Source organism: Ictidomys tridecemlineatus, chromosome 4 (genome assembly GCF_052094955.1).
Source record: "Ictidomys tridecemlineatus isolate mIctTri1 chromosome 4, mIctTri1.hap1, whole genome shotgun sequence".
Lineage (NCBI taxonomy): Eukaryota > Metazoa > Chordata > Mammalia > Rodentia > Sciuridae > Ictidomys > Ictidomys tridecemlineatus.
The window spans coordinates 86,992,063-87,009,747 of NC_135480.1; the positions used below are offsets into that span (position 1 = coordinate 86,992,063).

Sequence of the window (17,685 nt, forward strand, 5' to 3'; positions counted from 1 at the left end):
AGCATCTATCGAGAGTGTTGCTCTATCCTCGACCCCCCAGTTCCCATAACCGATAAGCCTGGGGTTCAAGAAGGGTGCGGGTCGCAATCCTGGAGCAAACTGCTTGGAAAACCAAGCTGTTTTTCCTCCTCTTTTGGGCCCGCCCGGCGGACCTGCCTGCGCTCTCGGTAGACGCGTAGCCCCGCCCCTGCGCCGTGGCCCCGCCCCGACGGCCGCCGCGTCTCTATGGAAACGGCTCCTTTCACGCAGTCATTAGCGCGATGGCGGCTGGGGAACCCGGGGACTTGGGTGGCTACTACTTCAGGTTCCTGCCTCAGAAGACCTTCCCATCTCTGAGCGCCCCAGACATCACCAGCCGGCTCCGCCAGTGGTGAGGGACCGAGGAACGGGGAAACAAGAGCTCCTCGGCCTTCGCTGCTGTGGAGGAAGCGCGGGCCAGATGCTGGCCGGGCGTCGAGGGCGTCTAAGCCGAGTCGGCCTCAAACTGAGTGAAAGAAACTCTGAAGCAGCTGTAAACTAGGGCAGGGTGGATACTGTGGGTAGGACCCGTGTATTTTGCGCCCTGAGAGTTTGCCAGTCCCAAGCTGACTCTTTTATCCTCTCTGCTCCAGGTCCATGCTGGGCAGAATCAAGGCCCAGGCCTTCGGGTTTGACCAGACCTTTCAAGCCTATCGGAAGGATGATTTCGTTATGGTTGGTATGGGGTTCGCAGAGTTCTTGGGTCACTGCTGATTTTTAACTTGCCCGCATGTCAGCACGAATTCTTAAGAACACCGCCATTCCTTAGTGACGTCATTTTCTTGGAGATGGGGAGTAATAAAAGGTGTCAATGACAATTTTTAGAGGAATTTTTACTTTTCCCACTACCATAAATTTATTCTTAATTTAACTTATTCTTTTTCTACCTCATGATCCTGCCTTAAAGAACCTTTCCAATTTGGGGAATTTTGTTTTTTTAGTAGGCACACCTCGCTTCTTAATGTTACTACTCAGCTTTATCGTTGACTTTATTTACTAGGCTTAGCTCCTAATTATTTTTGCTCGTTTCTCAAAATCGCAGCCACCCTGAGAACTGGGTTTCAGGCCCTAACACCAGTTCCAAATAAGGAATTTACCAGAAAAGTTTTGAGCAATGACACGGTGACTCGAATAAGACTTTACCTAGGGGTGACTACTTTAATTATACATCTGTTTTTACCTTATTTTTCATTTTTTGTGATGCTGCAGATCCAACCCAGGGCATGACATGCCAGGCAAATGCTGTACCACAGAGCCATATCCCCAGCCCTTTAACATAATAGGTGGGGTTGGCTATGAAGCCTAGGCTGGCCTCCCACCTCAGCCTCTCAATTAGCTGGGATTACAGACACAAGCCACAATAAGGGCTGGGAATGGGGTTTAATAGTAAAGCACTCCTGGGGTCAATCCTCAGTATCAAACAAAAAGAACAAACAGTAAGGTTTTGATGTGCTTATTAAAATTTAGTCCCATTATTTTCCATCTTTTTTTCCACTCCTCAATCAATTGGAAAATATTGGTAGGGTTTGTGAAATTACCCTTATTCTTTGCTGTTCATGTCCTTTGAATAGCTATAAACTAAAGTCTTTTATAGTTGGCATAGTTCGTTTACTTGCTCTTACACTTTCTGAGGACCTGGAGTATACTAGGAATTTCCTCAAGTGCTAGGGATACAAGGAGGACCAAGGCAAGAGCCCAGCTTTTGAGGATCTTATGAACCCTTGGAAAGACTGCCAATAAACAAAATTAGATCATTTCCTACAGTGATAAGTGCAGTGGACAAGAGGAAACACTAGGTCAGATGGTCTCAGAGTTCTGGAGGCTAGAAGTCGGAGATCAGATAGAATTATGGTTCTTCTGAAACCTATATAGGAGTACTTCCTTGCCTCTTTCTACTTTCTGATAGCTACCAGTAATCCTTGGCATTCTCTGCTTTACGACATGGCACTTCAAACTCCACTTCTATCAAAGTCACATGTCTCTCTCCCCTCTTGTATCTGTGTCTCCTCTCTTCTAAGGACACCATTCACACTGAGTTAAGAACCCACCTACTCTAATATAATCTTCACTAATAACATCTACAGCAACCCTATTTTCAACTAAGGTCACTTTTTCTAAAGTTTCAGGAAGGACAAAAATTTTGAGGGGATATTGTTGAACCCCTAACAGGGTAAACTGGTTGTCTATTTCCCTTTCTCTAAAATAGTGTTGTAATGATGTTATAATACAATGCTACTATTAATGACATTTATGAATAGTCATGATTAGGTTTTTATAACTTTTTATAGTTTTTAATTAAACCACTATTGTCATTCAACTTTTTTTTAGAAAAAGGTAAAAAATTTTAATCTGAATTTTAGAGTGCTATAAAAATTTTTATTTAACTCATTTATTCAAGGAATATTTGTTGAAATTCCACCACTATATACAGCTACAGTGCACCAATAAAAAATATGGAAAAAAATATTTGTTGAGCCTGGGGTAGCAGTGCCCATCTGTGATTTGGTAGGCTGAGGCAGGAGGATCACAGGTTTAAGGCTGGGCTCAACAATTTAGCAAGACCTTATCTCAAAAATAACAAAAAATTAAAAAGTTTGGGGATGTAACTCAGTGGTAAAGCTACCCTGGAGTTAATCCCCAGTACAAATATAAATAAATAAATAAATACACACACACACACACATTTGTTTAATACTTACTGTGTGATAAAAAGGTAAAGAGACCTGACCCCAGATTACAATGTATATACAGTTTGGGAAACTAGAAATTAACAACAACACAAAAAATCTCTATACAATCAAATAATTATATTGATGGAGGACATAGAAGATGTCCTAGACACAGAGAAAAAGATCACCCCAACAAAAGGGCTTTGACTTGGGGGAAAATTTTATTGAGGAGGTTATAGAATTTTTTTTTTTTTGGTTGTTTAATAGATTGAGATTTTCAACAGATTCATCCATAAAATACAACATATTTCCATAATTCCAAACAATTTTTTTCTAATTTTGAAATTCTTCATGTTTGTTTATCCTTATTTTTATTCCCGTGAGGCAGAACAGTGTTATGCCTAGATTTTAGTTCAAACAAATATACACTCATTTGTATTCAAATAACTAATTTGGATGTAAATAAAACATGTGGCTAAGAGTATGACCCAGAGGGGATTTACCCCAAGCTAATACATCTTCCCCCCCCAGACAGGGTCTTACTATTTTGCCCAGGCTACTCTCAAATTCCAGGGCTCTCTTGCTTCTCCTGTCTCAGCTTCTCTTGTACCTAGGACTGTAGGCTTGCACAATCTTGTGTGGCTTGAAACAAATGAGTCTTTAGTACTTCTCATTGACCAACTTCTTCACTTGCAAAATACTGAGAGACTCGAGCAGTATGTTCATGGTCATATGTTTTTTAAAATATTTCAAAAATAAGATGTTTTTGTATTCTTAGAGCTCATAAAACTGTTTAAAGCCCCAAGCTCTATAAAATTTGGATTCTCCCTTGATTTGGTCTTTTAATTAGCTGTGGGTTCAAATTCCAACTCTGCCACTCATAAGCTATGTGACATTGGGCAAGTTACTTAATAACCTTCCTTGAAAAACCTCCATTTACCTTTCTGCAAAATAATCACAATGCTTCATGTGTAATACGTGTTTAATAAGTATTTTGAATATAGAAATTATATTGACTGTTCTGAAGATTAAATGAGGCGGCATATGACATGTTTAGCCAAAACGCTTGGCATATAGTGTTACTATTGTTACTAACATTTGTCCCTCATAAATTATAAGGAATTCTTCTAGAGCAGTAGTGATTCCTGTGTGCTAGATTTAGCTTCCAGCATTTTTAACACATTTATCACTAATCTTTACAACAATGTGGTAAGATTGGTGGGTTTTTTAATAATTTTTTCTATATCTTTATTTTATGTGGTACTGAGGGTTGAACCCAGTGCCTCACATGTGTGAGGCAACCACTCTGCCACCGAGCCACCACCCAGCCCTGTTTTTTTTTTGTTTTTTTTTTTTTCCTTTAATGTGATGCTGAGGTTTGAACCCGGGGCCTCCAATATGCTAGGCAAGCACTCTACCATTGAGCTACAACTTCAACCCCAAGATTGCTGTTTTGACCCCCATTTTATAGCTGAGAAAACTACAAGTCAGAAAAGTTAAGTAATTTGTCTGAGAATGCCCAGCAAAGAGATTTTTATTTTAAATGCCATACTCTGTACTGCACAGACTTGTTAAATGGACAAAAGTTATTGCTTAAACAAGAATTCCAGATTTTGAATTTCCCCTTTCAACTTAAAAACAAGTTATGTTTTAAAAGTTCATTTGTAAGGTAGTAAATGGGTTCAAGGAAGAAAATATATATCTAGCAAACTTCTTTAGTTCCTACATCTGTACAAAAGAATAGACAAAGAGGGAAACAAAATGAACCATTGTCCTCTAAACAATATATGGTAATGTCCTGAATTAAGACTAACATTTGAATGGTGAAGGAGAGCTATTCAGGAGAAATGTTAAAGGACTAATAAGTTCTTGAGAATAAGGGAAAGAGGGACATACAGGATGAATCAATCCCATGTTTCGGTCTTGGTTGGCTGGAGAAGCTGATTGATGCTATTAAATCATAGGAAATATAGATTAAATAAGGAAACAAGTTTAGTGTTAGGGATGTTCAACAAGAGGTGCACCCAAGTGGCAGTATTCTAGGTAGTAGAGTACAATGTCTAATTTGGCGTCAAGTGAGCTATAGCCTCAGTATATAGTATTGGCATCCTCACTATCGTACTAGATATTATGAGGGAAATTTTGCACAGCAACTGGCAAAGAAGGCTTTTAATTTGCAGAGCTTTCCAAAATGGCTGCACAACCCTTGTGCTTTCATCTTATGACCAGAATTTAAGTATATGACCAAATCCCAGGGAGGCAAAGAAATAGATTTAACTGAATACATAGCTATCCCCAATAAAATCAGAATTATTTAAGGAAGAGAGGATTGATATTGAATTAGAAACCAGCCAGATAAGTATTGTAGTCAATATCTTACATTACATTATGAAACAAATTTATTTAAAATGAATATTTGACATTGATATCTTTGTTATTAATTTCTTTATTCCTTTATTAAATATCTTTATTTTTACTCATTTATGAATCATCTAATATTTTTCCAGATCTCATCAGTTCTCTGAAAGTTGTGACATAGAAAATCCTTTCTAATGCCTCACTGGAAATTCTGTAACAAATCAAAAATTTACACATATAAGAACAATATTTTTTAAAAACCATTTTAGATGTATAATTATAATTTCAGTAATACAACTTGCACTGCTTTATTTAAGGGGACTTTATAAAAATTTATTTGCATTGGCTGTAGGTTAACTTGTTGCAGAGCAGTTGGTCTAATTCAATTTATGACATCTAAAATGTGATCTGAAGTTAATAACTCCCAGGAATAATGACTGAATCTGAACTAGATTTCTCTCTTTTAAAATAGTTCTTTCAGAAGGCCTATAAGGTATTCAAAAACCAATGTTGCGCTGGGGATGTGGCTCAAGCGGTAGCGCACTTGCCTGGCATGCGTGGGGCCCAGGTTCGATCCTTAGCACCACATAAAAACAAAGATGTTGTGTCCGCCGAAAACTAAAAAATAAATATTAAAATTCTCTCTCTTTAAAAAAAAAAAAAAAAACAATGTTAAGAGCGGGGGATGTATCTCAGTAGTAGAGTTCTTGCCTAGCATGTGTGAGGCCCTGAGTTCAAATCCCAGAACTATAAAAAAACCTTTTTTTAAAATGCTCCTCCAAAACCAATGTTAATTGAAATTAATTTCAGCCATGTGTCCTCTGCAAAATGTACTATTATGTAAATTAAAGTAGTTGCACAAATACTTTCAATTTGAAAGTCTTCAAAAAGCAATAAGGATAGAATTTTTAAGGAATAATTTTAAGGATTTTTTTAAAAATAAATCAGGCAAATATAATACCTTCTTTTTTTTAAGTTAAAAAAAAAGGTACTGAGGATTGAACCCAGGGGTGCTTTACCACTGAGCTATATCCCCAGACCTTTTTATTTTTATTATTTTTATTTTGAGTAGGATCTTACTAAGTTGCTGGCCTTGAACTTGTGGTCCTCCTGCCTCAATCTCTTGGGTTGCTGGGATTATAGGTGTGCAGGCCTCTTTACTTCCCACCAATAGAATGTAAATTCCATGAGAATAGAAACTTCCTCTTGCTTAGCTTCATGTAGACTTAAATAATTCACACCTCTCACACCTGATTCTCTTTATTTTCTCCTTTTCCCTTTCCCTTTTCCTCTCCCCCTCTCCTTCTCTATCCTCCAACCCCTGCTCCCACTTTCTCCTTAATGGTACTGGAGATTAAACCCAGGTCCCCACATATGCTAGACCAGCACTCTACCCCTGAACTATACCCACACCCTTTTTATTATTTTTAGATAGGTTCTCCCTAAATTCCCCAGGCTGGCCTCAAACTTGTGATCTTTTTGCCTCAGCCTCCCAAGTAGGAAATTACAGGTCTGCAACACAGTGCCTGGCTTCTCATCATTATCTTTCTATGGCATGGCATTCATTCTAATTATTTCACAAAATAATCTCAAGAATCACCTTTGATTTCTCTCCCCCCAACTCCTTCCCCCTAAATAACAAATCCATCCATTTCCCACTAGCTAGCATCTTGACTGCTATGAACATCAATGCTTCTGCCAACAGAATCTCACTCCTGAATAGTCTCTTTATAGCCCTTCAATTCATTGTCCAAACTGAAACTAGAATGAACTTTTAAAAATATGATTTAATCACTCTGTCCTCTGATAACAATTTTTTTTGTGTCTTCCCACTGCCTTTAGATCAAAATTCTGACCAAGATTTAGATAGTTTTTAGGTCAAGATTAAAATTCTTCACTTGACTACAAGGTTCAGTTTAACTCCTACACTCATCTGACCATTGCAGCTCCTATTATGGTTACAATAAACCTCTTTGTTTTCCACCATTGGAATGTCCCATCCTTTCTTATTTTAGAGCCTTTAAACTTGACGTTTTCCCCACCTAGTCTTTCTAGTAGCATGCTGGAACCAGTTCAGGAGAGCTAGATTGCTAAATTTTCAATAATCTTTGTTTGCTGATTGTTAAACTGCTGGCAGCTTGAAATACACAATGAAAACTGGTAAATGTTACAAATCAGGGCTTTAGGGAGAGGAAGGGAGGTCAATTGTTAAACATTTACCAGAATACCTCTTGCCCAGCTAACTGCTACTCACCTTTTAGTTCTAAACCTAATTATTTTTTTCACCAACCTTTCTTTCCAACACCATTAGATTAGGACTACCTATTATATAAATACATGGATAGCACTCCTTTGCAAGCATGGATAGCTTGCATTCCTTTGTAATAATACTCACAGCACATTACTGTCTTCCTTTTTTGTCTGTAAACTCCATGAGGGTAGGCATATTATGTCTATTGAATTTTAGAATTAGGAAGTAAAGAATATTTTTGTTAAATGAAGGAAATGAGGAGCAAGATAAGAGGAATGAGTGGTTGATAAAGAAGTAAGACAGATTGTTTCTTCAATAAACTATTTAGGAAAAATGGTTGCTTGAAGGGGATATTAAAAACAGGAAAATATTTATTATAACAATTTTTATTGTAACAATTTAAACAATAAAGAACAATTCATAGGAAAAAATGATATTTCTCTATCCCAATCTAAAATTACCTTCCATCCCCTTAACCATCTTCTTCCACAAATCTATAACCACCTCATCTAAAAGGTTTGTATATATTCTTCCATATTTTTCTTTATGTACATATAGATGTGTAGAGCATCATACACATTACTCTTAACTACCTTTTATTATCGGGGAGATTTTAAATATTTATGATTTTTTCCCTTAAAATCATAATACCCATTTAGGAAAAATTTATTGAGTAACTACTTTATGTCAGGCCATTCTAAGCACAACAGATATAGCAATGAATGAGAAAAGCAAGTTTCACTACTTAGGAAGCTTACAATTTGTTTTAGTGCTTTTTTCTAGTAGCTGGATTCTGTCTGGTATATTTTATTCAACCATGCTTCTATTGATGGACATTGAAGTGGTTTCCAGATTTTGACCCCACAAACAATTCTACAAAAAAGAAGATTTATACATAAATATGCCTGCTAGTGGTTTCAAAACCCAAAAGTAAGAGTTTGCAGGATCATAATTAACTCACGTTTTTATTATTCAAGATAATAATGTTACTTTCCCAAAAGGTTGTAAAGATTTACACTTACAGCAGCTTGTAAGAATGCATATTTTCTACTACTCTTGCCAAAAGTTACCAGTCTCAGGACTTAGGGTTATGACTCAGAGGGTAAGAACTTGCCTAGCATGCACAAGGCCCAGGGTTCAATGCCCAGCACTGAAAAAACAAAACAAAGGGGAAAAAAAAAATAACCTTACCACTCTTTTTATACACCTGTTTTTATTCTTTGAACAGCTTTAAATCAGGTTGTAAGTTTTTCTTACAAATTTTGAGCTTTTTAAAAAAATATTGAGAATTAGCTCCCCCTCGTTGTTATCATATTTGTTGGAAATATTTTCTCTCAGTCTGTTGTTTTTCTTTGATTAAATTGCTCATCACTGATATATTTTTCTGGCTGCCCAGCACTTTTGAATAGCCTTGTGATTTGGGGGTAATTTCTACCCTTTGCTTTTTGGAAGTCCAAGTGGAACTCTCTCCTGCCCTCCTCCCCCACAAAATTGCAAGGATCTTCTCCCTTACATTTAGAACACAAGACCTAGGGCTAGTTACATAAGCAATAGAATGAGTAATTGGCATGTGTGAAACCTTGAGTTCAATCTCCAACACAGGGAAGGAGGGTGGGGGAGATGAACATTAAGCGCAAGGTACCTAGGTTACCAACCAGAGTGATCATTTCAAGACTGTGATTTTGAAATGAACAACTTAAGATGCACACAGAATCCATTTCACTGACAAAAGTGGTGGCAGAGGCATCACAGCAGTGGCTTGGTTAGAAACAAGTAGTAATAGTGTCTATGGCTGATATAAATACACTTGATTTATAAACACACCAAGCAGAGTTAGGAAATAGAAGTGGTAATAGCTTTCTCTAGTGCTTTATGAGGCTGCTGCAACAAAGGTGACAGTTTCCTCATCAGAGAAATTCTTCATGTGATTTTATATTATTCCAAATGTGTAAACTGAAGTCTGAAGTTTTGTAGATTGCCTGAGATGCTTTTCATTTGTCTTCTACCTTTCAGCCAGAGTCAGCTGCTAGTACTTGATAATAAAATTGTTGATTGACTACTATGTTGCCTTTTTAAATTTATTTATTTATTAATTAATTTATTTATTTATTTATTTTTGTGGTTCTGGGGATTGAACTCAGGGCCTTACACATGCTAGGCAAGTGCTCTACTATTGAGCTAAATCTCCAGCCCATTATGTTGCCTTTTGTCAGATAGAAAATTTGTTTATAGCAAGTCAAACCTGTCACTTTGCTATGTGCTCCCTTAGATAGACAGATTGGTGGGTGGTTAGTTTTAGATTTAGATCCAGTGTATTAATGGTTATTAAGAAGATTAATTCAGAAAATAAGATAGGAAGAAAATAAAGTTTTCAGATAATATATAATATTCTCTCCTAATTTTTACTATACACCATTTTTCATTTATTAATTCCCCAATTTTATCTGTACTTAGAGACACATTGCTGTTTACACTGTTCCAGTTTGAATGTAATAAAACTTCTTTACCAATATGAAAGGGTCCTTCCTAGTTTAGATTTTACTAATGTAATTTTAGAAGTTGATTTTATTATTATTTATAATAAAATATGTAACATATTCTTCTCTAACTTGTATTTTAGGCTTTTTTCAAAGACCCAAATGTTATTCCAAATTTGCAGTTACTTTCAGATTCTTCTGGACAGTGGATTACATTAGGTAAATAAAATTTCATCTTTCCAGGTGACTATTTTGCTATTATAACAAAATTTTGCCCCCAAAATTTTCATTATTAAAATACAAATTTTGAGCCAGGTGTGGTGATGCACCCCTGTAATCCCAGCTACTTGGGAGGCTGAGACAGGAGGATTACAAGTAGTGGATTCAGAAGTGCATTTCTGTAATCCCAGCAATTTGTGAGGCTGAGGCAGGAGGATCTCAGGTTCAAAGCCAGTCTCAGCAACTTAGTGAGGTTATAAGCAACTTAGCAAGACCTTGTCGCAAAGTTAAAAATAAATAGTGTTGGGATATAGCTCAGTAGTAAAGCACCCGTGGGTTCAATCCCTGGTACAGGAAAAAAAAAAAATTAAGTTTGACCAGTCATACCAGGCCTGCTCTGCATCTCTCCCAGTAGTCTATTGATATTGTCCTGGTTCAGAACCTAAGAGTAATTTTCCTTTTTATTGATTTTTAAAAGTATGTATTTTTAAAAGTATTTATTGTGCACCTCCTATGTACTCTGCTAGATGCAGGGAGCATAAAGTGGATGAAAGAAAACCTGTATTCGAGGAACTTGTTGAAGTGTGTGTGTGTGTGTGTGTGTGTGTGTGTGTGTGTGTGAGAGAGAGAGAGAGAGAGAGAGAGTGTGTGTGTGTGGTGTGTGTAATAATATATTATATGTTCTACCATAAAAATGGGAGCATGAGGTGAGGAGTGGTCACTTCTACCCAGAGGGAAAGGATCAGAAAAGATAGACTAATATGAGGATGCTTAGGCAAAAATTTCCATTCTGATGGGGGCATGGATTTCTGAAGAGGAATCAGCTACCATAGAATGTTTTTTTAAAAAAATAATATATTAAGTTGTGGAGAAGTGTCTTAAAATCTCAAAATAAATTTATATAAATAATATTGTCATAATACATTGAAATATAGCTAAAAATAAAGGTAAACTAAATATATATATATATATATTTTTAGTTTACCTTTATTTTTATGTGGTGCTGAGAATTGAACCCAGTGCCTCACGCATGCTAGGCAAGCACTCTACCACTAAGCCACAACCCCAGCCCCCAGGTAGGAATTTTTAAAGAAAGTTACCCAAATATTTAATTACTTAACAACACTCATTTAAATCTCTTAAATGGGTCAAGAAAGAAATCAGTGTTAATAAGACTGTTTTGGAAGCAAAACATGAACACTAGATTTTCTTGATTTTTATGTTTTTAGAAGACTTTTATTTTATTTTTTATTTTTAAATACTTTTTTTAGTTGTAAGTAGACACAATACCTTTATTTTATTTATATGTGGTGCTGAGGAGTGAACCCAGTGCCTCATGTGTGATAGCCATTGTTCTACTACTGAGCTGCAAACTCAGCACAAGTTTTTTTATTTTTAATTGACATAATTATACATATTTATAGGATAAATCATGATGTTTCAATATATGTGTACATTATATGATGATCAAATCAAGGTAATTAGCATATGCATCACCTCAAATACTTATCATTTCTTTGTGACAAAGACATTTAAAATCTGTTCTATTTTGTTTTTTTAATCATTTAAATTTATTTTTTTCATATTTTATTGGTGCATTATAGTTGCACATAATGGTAGGATTTATTATTACATATTTGTATATGCACATAATATAAGAGTATAATTTTGCCAATCTTATTCCCCAATATTTCCCTTTTCCCTTCCCTCCTCTCTTGCTCCGTTCCCTTTCTTCTACTCCATCAATCTCCCTTCAGTTTTCATGATATCCCCGTCCCCACCTTTCTTTCCCCTTTTCCTCTCTAGCATCCAATATGAGAGAAAACATCCAATCCTTGACTTTCTAAATTTGGCTTACTTTGAATACTATATTTTAAATTTAAGTTTGAGGTTTCAACACTAGAACAAGTAAAAGCATCATTACATTTAGGAGAATCTGGCAATGTGATTATACTCAATATGCAAATTGATTTTAAATTAGTTATTTTGTTTGGGCATGGGGGACTTTTGGTAAACTATCCTACAACTGTATTTTCATGGAATTCTAGTAGTGGTCACACAAAAGTAATTTTTCTTAAAGTATTTTAAGAAGAAGACTACAAATTGTTCATGATATTAGACTTAACAGGTCAAACTTTATTGCTTTGGCTAAAGACTACTGCAAAATTTATAGAGCAGAAAACTGGTATGAATGATCTTTAGACTACTTACAAAATTGAAATGAATATCTGAGCAAATATATTTAATGCTTCAAATTTTTCAAAAAGGAATAATCAGAGCCATGTATTACAGTAGTTTCAGTCAATCCATTTGAAAAAAATAAGGTTTACTGAAGGTAAGTGTTCAACCTTCCCTATATTGCTACACACTTCACAAAACAGCACCAACTTTTTCTGATTTTTTAATAAGGCATTGCAAAAAGATAAGTTCTAAAATTCCACATGTGCCTAACAGGATCAATTAGAAGTACTCTGAAAAATAGGACAAAAGAGTAGTATTCCATTTTAGAAGCAATTCTGGTAGATTGCTAGTCCTCTTCCATCAGCTTTTTTTTTTTTTTTAAGAATCTTTAACTTTTCTTGTTCTTTTCCTTGTGTATTGGACATCTTCCCTTGAATGTTCCTCTGGAGGCCTTTATATGCAAAAAAAAATTGTTTTGAAATAAGAGGTATTATTCTAGCAGGTGAACCAATTCCAGAGAAAATGATGATGGACCCTCCTTTACTACCAGCTGCACTGCCCACGTTGCCTGTTATTTGTGCTCCATCATCTCAGAAGCATAGACCCATGGTTTAGACATACTTTGCTTTTTTTAGATAACATATAATGGATGCTAAAGGCATACACATTACTTCTTTTAACACAGAGATTATTATACATTTGTAATTTATGAATGAATGAGAGCCAAAGCTAAATTATCTGTGCAGTTTTATATGCTGGCTGGATATAGTTGAGATTCAAATCCAGGTTCCTGAATTTAAGACCTTGACTCCCTAAACTCTTTCACTTCTCTCACTTCCATGTTTATAGGGCTGCCAGAAAAGTATTAACTTAAGACATCAAATAAAAAGGAAGCATCTAGCATCTTATAATGCTACTATTAGTGGAAAAAATGCATTTTAATTTTATGTGGTCAAAGCGATACATATCTTATAAATGTTGAAGATAAAATTTTATAAAATTACTACATAACAAGTTAGCATGTGCTATCGACTGAGTTATGCCCCCACTCCAAATTCATATGTGTAAACTCTAAACTCTCATTTTGATAGTATTTAGAAATGGGACCTTTAGGAGGAATTTAGGTTTAGATGAAGGCATGAGTATGGGACCTTTTTTATGGAATTAGTTCCCTCATAATAAGAAAAAACACTAGAATGCTCTCTATGCTGTGTGAAATCAACCATCTGCAAGTCAGGAACCAAATCATTTGCACCTTGATCTTGGATTTCCCAGATTCTAGAATAGATTAATATATTAATCTATAATATAATTAATATATCATTAAGAAATATGGTGCTACCATAACAAATAGCTAAAAGTATAGAGTGGCTTGGGAAGCCTCTTGGTAGAGGCTCGAAGAATTTTTAAGTACATGCTAGAAATGTGAATGTTAAAGTCAATTCTAGTGACAGCTCTGAAGGAAATGAGGAACATTATATTGGAAACTGGAAGAAAGGTACTCTTTGTTATAATGTGACAAATAGTTTGGCTGAACTGTGTTCAAGTGCTTTATGGACGGTAGAACTTGCAAGTGATAAAATCAGAAATTTACCTGAGGAGATTTCAGAAACCAGGAATAGAGATGGAATTGTACCAGTGAAGACACTGCTAGTTTGAGCTAAAGAGGTAAAAAAAAAAAGCAAGCTGAAATGAATGAAGGGTGTTGGACCTCTTAGATCCTATAGGACTCCACTATTTGACTGCAAATATGAACTGGTCTTCAAGAAAAGGGAAGACTCCAAAAGCAATTCAGAGATCATTAGGGCCACCACTTCCATTTCAACAGACCCCACAGCCTCCAACCAAAGTCTCAAATTCAGTGCCACCCTGCAGAGCCAAGCTGACCCAGTAAAACCTTAGGAATTGGGCCACCTGGTGCCTGAGGGCTTTGCCTCCACCCAGGCAGAGTTGAGACCATCATATCTGTGGGTTCAGAAGGCAGAGTATAGAGCAAAAAAGGATTATTTTGAGCCTTAAGATCTAAAGGAATTTGCCTTGCTAAATTATGGGCTTGCTTGGCACCTATCACCCATTCCTTAATTTCCCATTTCTCCCTCTCCCACTGCCAAAATGAAGTGACTGTCCCATGTCCATCCAATCAATGCATTTTAGAAGCACATAATGTGTTTGATTTCACAAGTTTATAGCTAGAGAGAAATTTTGCCTCAGGGTGAATGATACCTCAATCTCACCCATATCCAACTTAGATGACACTTTGAACTTTAGACTTCAGAATTGATGATTGAGTAAATTAAATTCTGGGGAGCTGTTGGAATGGAATGAATATACTTTGCATGTGAGAACAGTAAGTAATGGCTTTGGGTAACTAAGAGTGAAATGCTATTGACTGAACTGTGTTGTATAAATTCATATTTAGAAGCCCCTTGACCTCCCATGGCATCATCTGTCCTTAATTACTTCCCAAATGCCCCATCTCCAAATGTTATCACATTGGAAATTAGGGTTTCAACATGCAAATTCATTATTTTTATTTTTTAATGTCTTCTTTTTATTGGTTCTTGTTATACATAACATTTGAATTCATTTTGACAGAATTATAAAAGCATAGAATTGATTCTAATTTAGTACCCCTTACTTAACTTTCTCCCCTCCTCTCATTCCCTGTTCCCTTCCCTCTACTGATCTTTTTGCACTTTAGTTATATATATATTTTTAAATTAGTGTCTTGTGGATATACACAATAGTGAGATTCACTGTGGTATATTCATGTATGTACATAGGAAAATTGGGTCAGATTAATTCCACTGTTTTTTCCTTATCCTTCTTCCTCCCTCCCCTTCAATCCCTTTCATCTACTCCATTGATCATTTTTCTGTTTTTTTATCCCCCCTTCCCCTTATTTTGGATTAGTATCCACATATCAGAGTAAACATTCAACCTTTGACTTTTGAGGGCTGGCTTATTTCACGTAGCATAATCTCTAGTTCTGTCTATTTACCAGCAAATGCCATAATGTCATTCTTCTTTATGGCTGAGTAATACTCCATTGTGTGTAGGGAGTATAGGGAGTCCATATGTATGCATATGTATGTATATGTATATATATGTGTGTGTGTATATAGAATATATATCTTTATTATATATATATATCTTTATATATATATATTTATTTATCCATTTTATATGTGTGTGTGTGTGTGTGTTTTCACATTTTCTATATCTGTTCAAAGGGCACCTAAGTTTGTCCCATAATTTGACTATTGTGAATTGTGCTGCTATAAACATTGATTTGGCTGTGTCACCATATAATGCTGATTTTAGATCTTTTGGTTATATACTGAGAAGTGGGATATGGGGGTTCCATTCTTAGTTTTTTAAGGAATCATCATACTGCTTTCCAGAGTGCTTGCAACTAATTTGCAGTCCTACTGACATTGTATGAGTGTACCTTTTTCCTCACACAGCCTCACCAACATTTATTATCATTTGTCATTCTGACTAGAGATGAAATCTCAATGTCATTTTAATTTGCATTTCCCTAATTGCTAAAGATGTTAAACATTTTTTCATATATTTTTTGACCATTATATTCTTCTTTTGAGAAATGTCTGTTTGGTTTTTTTGCCCATTTATTGTTTAGGTTATTTGATTTTGGTGTTAAATTTTTTGAGTTCTTTGTATGTTCTGAATACTAATGTATCTGAGGAGCAACATGTAAATTTTTAAGGCATATAACCCAGTCAATAGCAAATGCTATTTTCATGCCTCAGTGATTTGAATTTAATTACCATTTCTTACTAACCAAACCTTCCTGCCACCCCCCAAATCAGAGCTGAGGTAGATTTATTAAAATGGCATGTGTCCCAGTGTCATAGGTCCCTCATCCTGTGGCCACCAACCAATCTTTTGAAACTGATCTGCTGTATACTGCTCTTGTCTTTAATCTTTCAACAATACTCAGAACTAATTTATCATTCTCTATGTTCTTTTAAATTTATCTATCCCCAAGAGGATTTTGCCTCTGAAACAAAAGGAGCTTCTCTTGGCATCATAGCTTTTGCAATTACTGAGGCATACATAGTTCCTGGCTCCAGGCATCCTTCTTGTCTCCACACTAGCCTAGTTAACGTTCATAACCTACAGCAACAGGTCCTAGCATGACTTTAGGTGGACAGCCGAAATAGGAAGTGCAAACAACTGCCAGTTTTAATTACTCTTAGCACACACTACTTTTCAGGTCAGAGGTTTAGCAAAAGTATCCAGGAAGAGGATACGCCAAGGGCCACCACACCTAGGTCTATAAGCTCCTTAAAACATTGAACAAATGAATACCATCCTTTTATATCTGAGTAAATGTGTGTGTATGTGTGTACATAAAAGAGAGGGGGAATAATTATTTGATATAATCATAAAAACATTCATTTTAATTTGTGCCTTTCTGTAATTTAATGGAAACTTTAGTAATTGAAAATCCATTCCTGAAAGTACCTTCAGGAAATACGTGTGGGATTGGGGAAGAGGTAGAAAGGAGAAAAACTAAAGCTAAATAAAAGAAAAATAGACAAAATGCCATTTTTTCAAATTTCTATAATTCTGAACTTGTGATAATTTAACTAAACCTGCTTTGAAATTTACTTTGGCTTGGAAACGTTTTTGTAATAAACACTATAAATGAAATCACAAAGGAGAAAATTTTAAATGAGAAAATGTTTTCAAGATCCATTAACTAAAATTTTGTGGTACAGATTATAAAACATTGAGCATGATGCAAATCCAAAGATCACATAAAGAAGTTTCTTTGTTTTTTGTTTTTGTTTCTTTTTTGTAATACTGGCCTTGAACTTGTGATCCTCCTGTCTCAGAATCCCAAGCCTCTAGGATTACAGGTGTGCGCCTACATGCTCAGCAGTTCCTCCACTTTTATAGGCAATTCTGATATTGAAAGTAATGTAAGAACCCTGTGTCACATAAAAAAAAGTGTGCTTAGTTTTCAAGTATTCTCCAATTTAGCTCCTCTAGTCCTGAAATGGTAAGATTTTGTTACAATGTTTGAATGATTAATTAAAAACAAATAAGCTGCAAAATAAGAATTTAATAATATCCCCAAACTAATATGTCTTTTAAGTACAGCTATATGTTGTTAGACAATGGAATATATTCTGAGAAATTCATCTTTAGTAATATGAACATTATAAAAGTGTATTTACACAAATCTAGATGGTATGGGTCAATTTTTTCAATGTGACCTCTTGCTATAATCAAGAGATGCAATAAACATGAGATGTATGAAGCTACTTCTAGCTTAAGACAGCACATTTTATGTTCACCTTTTTTTTAATAAATAGAAGGCATACACTCTAAAATAATGATAGAAAGTATAATACAGTAAATATGTAAACCAGAACGTAGTCATGTATTGACATTATCAAGTATTATGTATTGTACATAATTGTATGTTATTCTATTATATGACTGGCAGTGTAGTAGGTTTGCTTGCACCAGCATCACC

At 35.5% G+C, this 17,685-nt stretch overlaps 1 protein-coding gene across 3 annotated transcripts in view; it reads left to right on the forward strand.

Moving 5' to 3' along the window:
- The first annotated feature begins 204 nt into the window (after positions 1-204).
- Cfap300 (cilia and flagella associated protein 300) overlaps positions 205-17,685 on the forward strand; it is a 37,499-nt gene continuing 20,018 nt past the window's right edge. For all 3 annotated transcript variants that reach the window (XM_005329104.5, XM_078046917.1, XM_078046916.1), the window contains exons 1-3: positions 205-370; positions 612-693; positions 9,917-9,992. In XM_005329104.5, the coding sequence (XP_005329161.1) occupies positions 261-370; positions 612-693; positions 9,917-9,992 (268 nt within the window). In that variant the 5' untranslated portion in view covers positions 205-260. The remainder of the gene's footprint in view (positions 371-611; positions 694-9,916; positions 9,993-17,685) is intronic.